At 39.0% G+C, this 9,933-nt stretch overlaps 1 protein-coding gene across 1 annotated transcript; it reads right to left on the bottom strand.

Moving 5' to 3' along the window:
- Window positions 1-3,869: 3,869 nt before the first annotated feature.
- On the bottom strand, window positions 3,870-7,620 carry LOC101484194 (extracellular calcium-sensing receptor-like). The gene is made up of 8 exons (XM_012917087.5): window positions 7,472-7,620; window positions 6,737-7,025; window positions 6,338-6,627; window positions 5,924-6,219; window positions 5,434-5,639; window positions 5,077-5,298; window positions 4,873-4,996; window positions 3,870-4,768 (listed from the first exon to the last, which is right to left on the bottom strand). The coding sequence occupies exons 1-8, from the start codon at window positions 7,576-7,578 to the stop codon at window positions 3,870-3,872; spliced, it is 2,433 nt and encodes an 810-aa protein (XP_012772541.4). The 5' UTR covers window positions 7,579-7,620.
- Window positions 7,621-9,933: the final 2,313 nt, after the last annotated feature.

Genomic DNA, 9,933 nt, shown 5'->3' with positions numbered 1-9,933 from the left:
AGATAATCACGGCTTCATCTGTTAACAGCACAACTTATTGATGTTGGGCAGGGACATCTATGATGTGTGTGGCGGAGCAGTAGCCAGTCTAATGGAAAAGTGTGAGCCTTTACTTCATAATAAATTTATTCCCAAACCCGGGTAATACTTGAGTGTCGGCTAATAAATCTAAACAAGAGAAACCTTTTAGAAACTGATGGAGTCCCTACTTCACTGCTTTCTATCAGCACTAACATGCAACACTTGGATTGGATTACAACGATGCTAATGTATTTTGGCTCTTCTTGTAGGATATATAAGAATGGGTTGATTTTGGTGGGAAGCGAAGTCTGGGATCTAATAAACAGCCTTCAAACTTCTAAGCTTATCAAAAATCTGAGCAGCTGTGGTCAGAAGACAAGGAAGTTGCGCTTTGGGCCCATTGATGGTCACTACAGCTTGCCAACGGTGGTTGGGAGGATGAAACGCAGCTGCTTCCTTCACATTCTGAAATGGTGAGGACTTGGTGGATGGATGTGAATTGGCTTGTGTGAGGTCCTGGGGGGGGGGAGACTCAAATCACAGCTGCAGGGCAACAAGCCATCCACCCGCGTCTCTTTACTTCCTCGCTAGCATCTACGCCCGTTTCCTGCCTAAGTAACGGTATTGCACAGCTGATAATGACGCGTAAAATAATAGCTGCACACATGATGAAAACACTTGACCCCCGACCTAAAGGGGATTTACATCCGACCTGAGTACTCTACTTTCTGTGTGGCCTCAGGAAAGTGTGAAAGGAGACTGATTTGTGCGGGCTTTACTCAGGATGGGAGTGAGGAGCTGTGGTCACAACTCAATCTGTCCCATATGGGAGAGATTGGAAGGGATGAGCTGCATGAGGGGGATCCGTTTGTGAGGGTTTGTCTCATCAAATAGGAACAGGACTGCAGCAGATCAGTCATGCTAAATACCCCAGTAAACTGAAACATGTTTATTTCTTTTTTTTAAATCAATATTCATCATATAGCAATCCCAAGGAGTTAGACTTTGTGCAAGTGTTTAGTGACCCACGTGTAACAACAGCTTTTATTGTTGACAGTATAAATAACAGCCAATAGCTAACAAGGAATTGGAGCCTCTAGAATCCAGTAGCTGCTGGGGTGCATTTATAGTTTTTTAACATTTCCCAGACTTCCTTGATTATAATTTTGAGTAATACTACATTTATAATCAACAGCAGCTACCATTTTTTACCTCACTGCCTAAACACAAGACATGCACATGAACTTTTGGCTTATGAAGGTACTCACAGGTTTTCTTTGGATGCTCTTTCTTTCCAGTCCAAATCACACAACATCCATTCATTTTCTGAAACCCTTGCTCATATCCCAGCTGTCATGGGCTGAGAGGTTTTGGTTGGCAAAGATTCAGTTTAATTGTGCTAAGTAAGTTAGACAGGCAGCTGTCAGTCGGGGAACATTTATTCAAATAGTAAAATGACCAGTGTGTGTTCCCATCAGGGAAGAAAAAGAGAGAAAGAACAGGAAAAAAAAAAAAGGAATAGACGTCAGCGTGAACTATCGCGTGTCCACCATTACCTGGCCAAAACTGGAAGTGATGTCACTGAACGACACAGGAAATCATTCCTGCCTGTGGCCATCTCCCTGTACAACGCATCCACTTAACACACTGTTTGCTGCTACAACTACACATGTTTCTTTTCCAAATATTTATTTATAAGTGACTTATGTATGTATGTATGTATGTATATATATGTATATATTGTACTATTCTTAGTTAGCGTATTGTCTGTCTTGTCTTAATGTTGGTTTAAAATGGAGCACTGTAACAAAAATAATTTCCCCCAGGGATCAATAAAGTATTCTGATTCTGATTCTGATTATTCGCACAAAATGTAGATTTTTACCTTTGGGGCCTTATAAGCCTGTACTGGTGTTTTTAAAAGTCATGTTACACTGCTGGAAATAGTTTATTTTGATGCACATGCTGGTTTTTTTGCAAATTTGCATTGTAATATTTTTTTTCCAACAGTATATAAAAATTGGTGTATCTCAAAAATAAAACTATGAAGACACTCAAAATAAATTTCCTGTTGAAAGAAACTATTTTGTGCAACTTTTTTGTATTTACAGTTTTGAGGGACAAACCTCTTAAATTTCTCTAACTAGAAATATATGTAAAAAAAACAAAAAACAAAAACGATTTTCTATTTTTTTGTAAATTGCACTTTGTTGCAATTTGTGTAGTTATTATAGACTTAATGCAGAAATATTATTAAAATTTGGGTTATAATGGTTATACTGATGTATAGCAACTTGGAATGCTCCCAAAAATGGCACTACAGCATGTAAAAATATAAAGATAACTCTGGCAGACTTGGTTCTATGGTAGGTCTTAAAGGGTTAACAGATTGATAGCATTTCTCACCAACAATGCTTCTTCTGGTAGCAGATGGGTGCATAAATTAGGAAACAACTATTAGTGCCAACTTTGACAAACAGATTAGTTCTGTGGTAAAAAAAAAAAAAAAAAAGTATATATTATTTTTATTTCCAGTTGAGATTGTTGGCCAAATTGAAAGTTTATCATTTGTATAATGACTTTGAAAGAATCAAATATTAGAGTTCTCTTATTAGATGCCATGATAAACACTTTGATACCATTCTCCTATTCTATTAGAGTTTATTTGCAAAGTCTCTGAGTACAACACACTTCAGTATTGCTGTCATTAGACAGAAGTGAGCTTCACTGACTCATCACATTAGAGATTTTACAAATAAATGGTAAATGGCCTGCATTTGTATAGCGCTTTTCTAGTCCATAGGACCCCAAAGCGCTTCACACTACATTCAGTCATTCACCCATTCACACACTGGCGATAGCAAGCTACATCGTAGCCACAGCTGCCCTGGGGCGCACTGACAGAGGAAAGGCTGCCGGACACAGGCGCCACCGGGCCCTCTGACCACCACCAGTAGGCAAACACGGGGTTAGTATCTTGCCCAAGGATATTTGGCATGCAGCCAGGGATCGAACCGCCGACCTTCTGATTAGTGGCTGACCTGCTCTGCCACCTGAGCTACAGGTGACTTCAAAATCATTATTTTCCTTTTTTTGAGCATAAAATAGATTTGTTAGTGTGTTTCTGATAATTGTCCTGCTACATAATCTGACTGTACTTAAATTATAGAGCATGAGCATTTGCCTTCAGGATATCCAGTTTGGTATTCTTTGGACTTTGGTCAGCAGTTTTTTGTTGTTGTTTTTGCCTTGCGGCTCCCCCATGAATACCATTTTTGTCCAGTTTCTTTCTTGTTTTTGAATCACAAACATTCACCCTAACTGAGACAAATTCGGTAGGTAATTGGTTTTAAGGTTCATCCATTTGTGGATAATGGCTCTCACTAAGGGGAGGGCGATTACTTTTCCAGGGCCAGGAAACTTTGGATAGCTGTTTTTCCCTAAATAATTGGATGATGGTCAGTAAATCAATTACCCTAACCCTAACTGGAGGAAATGTTGAAACTTCTGAACCGTTTAAATAAAATAAATTAATTATCAGTCATAAATGAAATTTAATTTGTATCATCTTTTGCTACATCTGGCAATATTGTCCAATTTATTGCATAAAAGTTATTGTGCAAATTAATCAGGTTTTCCAGAAAAAAAAAGACCTTAAAAAGTATCCCATCCATCTTTTCAAATCACTCCCTTAATTTGTAAATACATTTCTGTGTTTGCTATTAATCACAACAGAAATAATCTTAATTTGACAAAGTAACCAAAACTTTCCTATGCATATTGAATATGTAGAATTTCAGCTTAAAAATGGAATACTAGCTTGTTGTGAAAAGTCCAATATACTCTGATTAATTTTTGTTCATTAAACATTTCTTGGTGTTTTTCTCAGGCTTAAACAATATGATAAAACATTTTGGAACAAATATACACATTATTAGTCCAAAGCTGGAGGCCAGAATGGCAAAGATTTCTACAACTACAGCAAATTTCCCAGGTGAACTAACATATGCTGGGATAAAGGTGATCCACACTGCACAGAATATCAACATGCTGAAGGTGATAAACTTGGCTTCATTGAAATTATCAGGTAATTTGCGGGCTAAGGCGGCTAAAACAAAGCAAAACAAAGCAAGTAGCCCTATGTACCCGAGAACAGCCCAGAAGCCAACAGGAGAGCCTAATGCACATTCCAATATGATTTTCTCCTTGTATGTGGTTAGATTTTTTATTGGAAAAGGGGGACTGAATACTAACCAAAAAGAACATATTAAAACTTGAATAAATGTGAAAGACATAACAGTCATTCTCTGCTGTGGAGGACCAAACCATTTCATCACATTACTACCTGGAATTGTAGCTTTAAAGGCCATTAAAACCACTATAGTTTTCCCAAGTACACAGGAAATACAGAGAACAAAGTTGATACCAAATGCAGTGTGACGCAGCATGCAGGACCACTCAGATGGCGCTCCAATGAAAGTTAATGAACATAAGAAACACAGAGTCAGTGAGATGAGCAGCAGGAAGCTCAGCTCAGAATTGTTGGCTCGGACAATTGGAGATGTCCTGTGATAAAGGAATACAACTCCAGTGATAATGGCCAGACAGGCACCAATGACTGAGAATGTAGCCAAGGTGATTCCTAAGATGTCTTGAAAGGAAAGAAACTCTATAGGTTTAGGGATACAAGTGTCTCTCTTTGCATTAGGCCAGAATTCTTTGTGGCAGGGTAAACAGTCAGCTGAATCTGAATAAGAGAGAAAAAAAATATATAGGCTCCTTGTAATTTCTGTAATTTTCATATGTTCACAATAAAAACATTTTACATGCATAGAATTTTTTTCATTTTACCTGTTGTATTACTGATCTCTCCCTCAGGACACGCTATACAGTCATAGCAGCAGATGGGTTTTCCTTTCTGCAGTACTTTACGAGTTCCTGGAGAACAACTGTCAGTGCACACTGACACTGGCACCTGTCAACACACAAAGGTGGCATAATAAATATAAATTATCTTGTTCAGTAGAGTTAGATTCTCATCCTTTGAGTCATTACTTTTCTGCTATCCTCCATCCAGGTTATATTTCTGTTAATCCAAAGTTCGTGGCCCACTGGTAGTGATGCATCATAAAGCCCTACAGTTATAATATCAATGATGCCACTTTCACTTTTCTGCCAGTTAACGAGCTCATAAATAGCCACAGGATCACCATTAGCATTAAATGACACATCATATCCATTTTGGGAAAAATTTACCTTTTTCAGTTCAGTTAAAATCTGTAAACATGAATAAAGAGAGAGGGTGGGAGAGAAAGGAAATAGATAAAATAGTGCAATAATCAATATTAATACAAAATTGAATTCAAGCAGGTGATGAGGGAAACTGCCATTAAGATATTTATTTCTTCTGACCTGTTTGGCCTGCAACTTGGTTAATGTGTCACACTGAGCTGTGACATTTGCTCCTCGACACATTGCATTATGAATGGCATGTGCTATTGCATACACAGCTTTGTACACCATGTTAGTAATTCTGAGCTGAGATGTGTCAGTGTACTGATTATGGAGACTGTTTATGTCTTCTTTTCCATCACATACCTTCTTGTCTGCAACAGTATCTAAAAATAAACAAAGACAGAACTGACATTTTAAACTCTGAAATTCAAACTAGTCTCAGATCTCTTTTATGTACTTTCCACTGTGACCAATATTCTGAAAACCATACGTGTGTGTGTGTGTGTGTGTGTGTGTGTGTGTGTGTGTGTGTGTGTGTGTGTGTGTGTGTGTGTGTGTGCGTGTGTGTATAATATTTAATTGAAAACTGCTAAGCTTATGGATCAACAGTGCACCTTGTAACACCAGAAGTTTGACAGGATCATTTAAACCTAGAAACATTCCTTACTGTTTTTAAGTGTGCAGTTGAATGAATCTTCCCAAAACTCAGTAAGTACTTGAGAAGCAGCCACTTCAGAGGGAGACAGATTCAACAAGAAGTCTCTTAGACCTGGAATTACTGACTTCGGAATCGCAAATCCAATGGCCCCAGCACATAAATGGAATCTCTTTAATTCTGAGTATGTTATCCATGACTCACTGCCTATCCATTGGCGTAGTGGGGAAGGCTCACGTGAAAGCTCCTCCAACAATATCTTCATGTCTCCTAAAGCTGCAAATGCCACCACAACTGTAGCTGTAGACCTGCTGAGACGACATAGTGCATTTGAAAAATGTTTTTGTGTCTTTTTACATCATCAAATGTTTATTTTAAAGATAATTAAACAAGTCAATGCACAATAATTATCTCTGATGAAGAAACCTGCGGATAACATCTGCCACTCTCTGAATTCTGCTCTGTGGGTCTGTCCGATAGAAAGACACAGAGTATTCCACACAAATCCCCTCTTTCTGTGCTGCTTGGAGAAAAGAAGCCATGCCCTTATTTCCATAATCCGAATCTGACCGAACAGCACCTATCCAAGTCCAGCCAAAGTGTTTCACTAGCTTGGCTAGTGCTTCAGCTTGAATCTGGTCACTGGGGACTGTTCTGAAAAAACTTGGGTACTGCTGCTTGTCAGACAAGCATGCACATGTGGCAAAGTGGCTCACCTAAACCAAAAGAAATAAAAAAGTGTAGCTCAGAAAATACTGCAAACACAAATATCACATGGCATATTTTAAATACAAAAATGAACAGAAATTGGAAATTGGCATTTACCTGGGGAATGTTAAAAGAACTGATGACTTGTGACAAACTGATGGATGTCATAGACCCAGAGTCCCCAACAACGGCCATCACCATACCAGATTGTGAGCAATTGTTACCAATGAAAAACACAGGGTCGAAGCTATTTAGAAACTGAAATGCCACATGCACTGCCACAGCCACTGATGCACATGAGTCATAGATCTGATACCCGAGCCTAATTCCGGGCAGCAGCTCTGTGCTGTTATTAATCTCTTCTATGGCAAAGATCATTGCACGTAATGATTGCAGATCATTAATCCTGCAGAAAGTTAACTCACTTTTAGAAATTAAACTACAGACTTAGGTTAAATGTCACAAGAAAACATTGTAGGAGTTGTGGGTTTTGACCATGGCCAAATAATGACTTAAATTTTTACGGGCACTTCAACACATTGCTTCATCAGTTAAATTCAGCAGAAATGATTATCATGATAAATCACAAAAATGTATAAATAAATATGTAAAGGCTTGTCATTTCCTGTTTGATTTTTGTAAGATTGTTGTTTAAAAATATGATTTCTGTTTTCAAAAACACAAATATTACTTCCACAAATATAAATGACTGACTATTGGAATATTTTTCTTGGTGATTTTTTTCAGAACCATACAGAAGCAATGTAATACCACAGAAAATAAAACGTGAAAACATTTTCATTCTTACATAGTGCAATATGTTTTGATCACTCTCTTCTTTCCAATACTGACCTTCCTTTGCATTTCACAGGCTCGGGTATGATGGTGTAGTCATTGTAAACTGTGTGTGCGTAGGTATGAAGAGAGAAAACACCACCAATAACAAAGTCCCCGTCCATTGAGAATGCAGGCAAACGAGTGCTTCCTTGAAGCTTGCATTTCACAGATGATACTACCGTACCAGCCCAAGCCCCTGTAGACATGGTTGTTTGAGTCAGATAAGCAGCCAATACCAGACCAATTAAAACAGCTGATCTTTCCATCTCTGTCTGACATCCAGCTTGTGTATATGGGCGTACGTTTGTTTTCCTTGGTTTATATAAGTCTTCTGAGAATTTTTTTTCTTCTTTTCATCTTCACAAGTACATCCCCTTACCAAGTAGTGTTTTCAAAACCCTCAGATATTAATGATAGTCTACGCCTTCCCAGTATGGTTTGGTGTCTTTGGGTTACCCAGGCCAAAAATCCTTTCATAATAAGTTTGATTAACTTTAAACAACAGATATATCTAGAATTTATAAATAGCTTGTCTCACATAAATAAATAGTTTACTAATTATCCATTGACCCAAAACATCCTAAATACACAAAAAATTAAAGCACTTTCATAGCAGTATGAAATTTAAAAAATCTTTATTTTTTGTGTATTTATGTCACTTCTGTAAAAATTCATCAAATTTCAGGCAAAAACAAATTAGGGCAATATCACGATGAAGACAAAGAAGAATCGTGTAATGAGTTGAATGTAGTGATAGAGAGTGTCCCCATAGGGGAGAGACTTGTCAAGGAGCAGATATTGATGGACGTGTAGATCAAAATAATAGAGAAGCTGAAGAGGTGTTGGACAGGTAAGATTATAAGGAGAGAAATGCAGGAAAACAGATGGTGGTGGATTTTGTGGGAAGGGTGGAAATAATTATCAAGAGGCACAGTTACCTTTTCCACAACAAGGTTACTGGAACTTTGGTGTACAGGGCGATCGTGGCTCAAGAGTTAGGAGTTCGCCTTGTAATCGGAAGGTTGCCGGTTCGAGCCCCGGCTCGGACAGTCTCGGTCGTTGTGTCCTTGGGCAAGACACTTCACCTGTTGCCTACTGGTGGTGGTCAGAGGGCCCGGTGGCGCCAGTGTCCGGCAGCCTCGCCTCTGTCAGTGCACCCCAGGGTGGCTGTGGTTACAATGTAGCTTGCCATCACCAGTGTGCGAATGTGTGTGTGTGTGAATGGGTGGATGACTGGATATGTAAAGCGCTTTGGGGTCCTTAGGGACTAGTAAAGCGCTATATAAATACAGGCCATTTACCATTAGGCTTGAGGGGAATGTCTCGTGGCTGGTTGGGCCTAGCCTGAAAGAGCCACATGTGTCCAATCTCCTGTGGGTCGGCTACCACCAGTAGGAACTTTAGGGGTTTGATACATTGTGTTGATTGGTGGTAGAATAGATAGCAGTTGATCAACAGCTAGTAGTGAGCTGGCTCAGGTGGTAGGGAAAAATACAACCTGGTATACCGAAATAGACACCAAGCATGTGCTATTAGAAAGATGCTAACTGCAGTGTTCTTTCTATTGATACAGGTCTAGATTTGCTCTAGGTCTGGCACCAGTAACACAATCATATGTGATTGGTGGGCCCTTTTGTCACTACCATCATCTCCAAACCATACATCATAGCAGGTCTCACTATCATCTTGTAATCTTTACCTTTCACTCTTGCTGCTATGCTTGTGTCACAAATTATCCCTGACTAAATTGCAGATGTAATCTGCAATTTACTAAATTCTAGTTTCTTTCTCCTCTCAATTCAAGTGCATAATCCTAGCAATGTTAGCCTCTGTTGAATAAATAACTCTAGCCATCATTCATCTTAGTGTAACACAGTTAGGGGAATTGCTGAAACGATTGTATTAATGGGTCTATAAACCATATGGTTGACAACCACAGGTTTAAGGCACTTTACAATTGTGGAAAAGAAAATGACAAAAAATGAAAGAAAAGTAAAACACATAAACTACTAAAACAGTGACTTGGAAAAGTGTTAATCCTTAATGCTGGGTGCACCCTGGTACCCTGACTCCTTAACTGTTATGGAAAACCGATGACTCAAATTCAGTGTCCATTCATAAGAAAATCTCACACACCTTTCACATGTGGAGAATGTTCTACACAGCCGCTTATTATGCACAGTCCCAAATAAAACACGTCCAAGGGGTACAGTCCAAAAATTCCCAGGGTGTGAAAGAAAATAGGGATGGGAAAATGTCAGTCAGTGGTCTTTTTCATAACCAACCGTGTGAGTGATACAGTCCAACCACACCGCAAGGTGCAGCAGATCATCAAGTGGAAAAGAAGGGATTCTCGGTCTCTTTAAGTCCAGGTGGGAAGGCTCGCCATGTAATTCACTGGAGGAATCCACCTGAGGAGCAATCCAGTATACTAAAAAACACCTGACCTGTCTATGGAGCGCCAGGACTGCCATAAT

This window comes from Maylandia zebra, linkage group LG14 (assembly GCF_041146795.1).
Source record: "Maylandia zebra isolate NMK-2024a linkage group LG14, Mzebra_GT3a, whole genome shotgun sequence".
Lineage (NCBI taxonomy): Eukaryota > Metazoa > Chordata > Actinopteri > Cichliformes > Cichlidae > Maylandia > Maylandia zebra.
The sequence above is the reverse complement of the archived record's forward strand: the minus strand, read 5'-3'. Positions and strand labels throughout refer to the sequence as shown.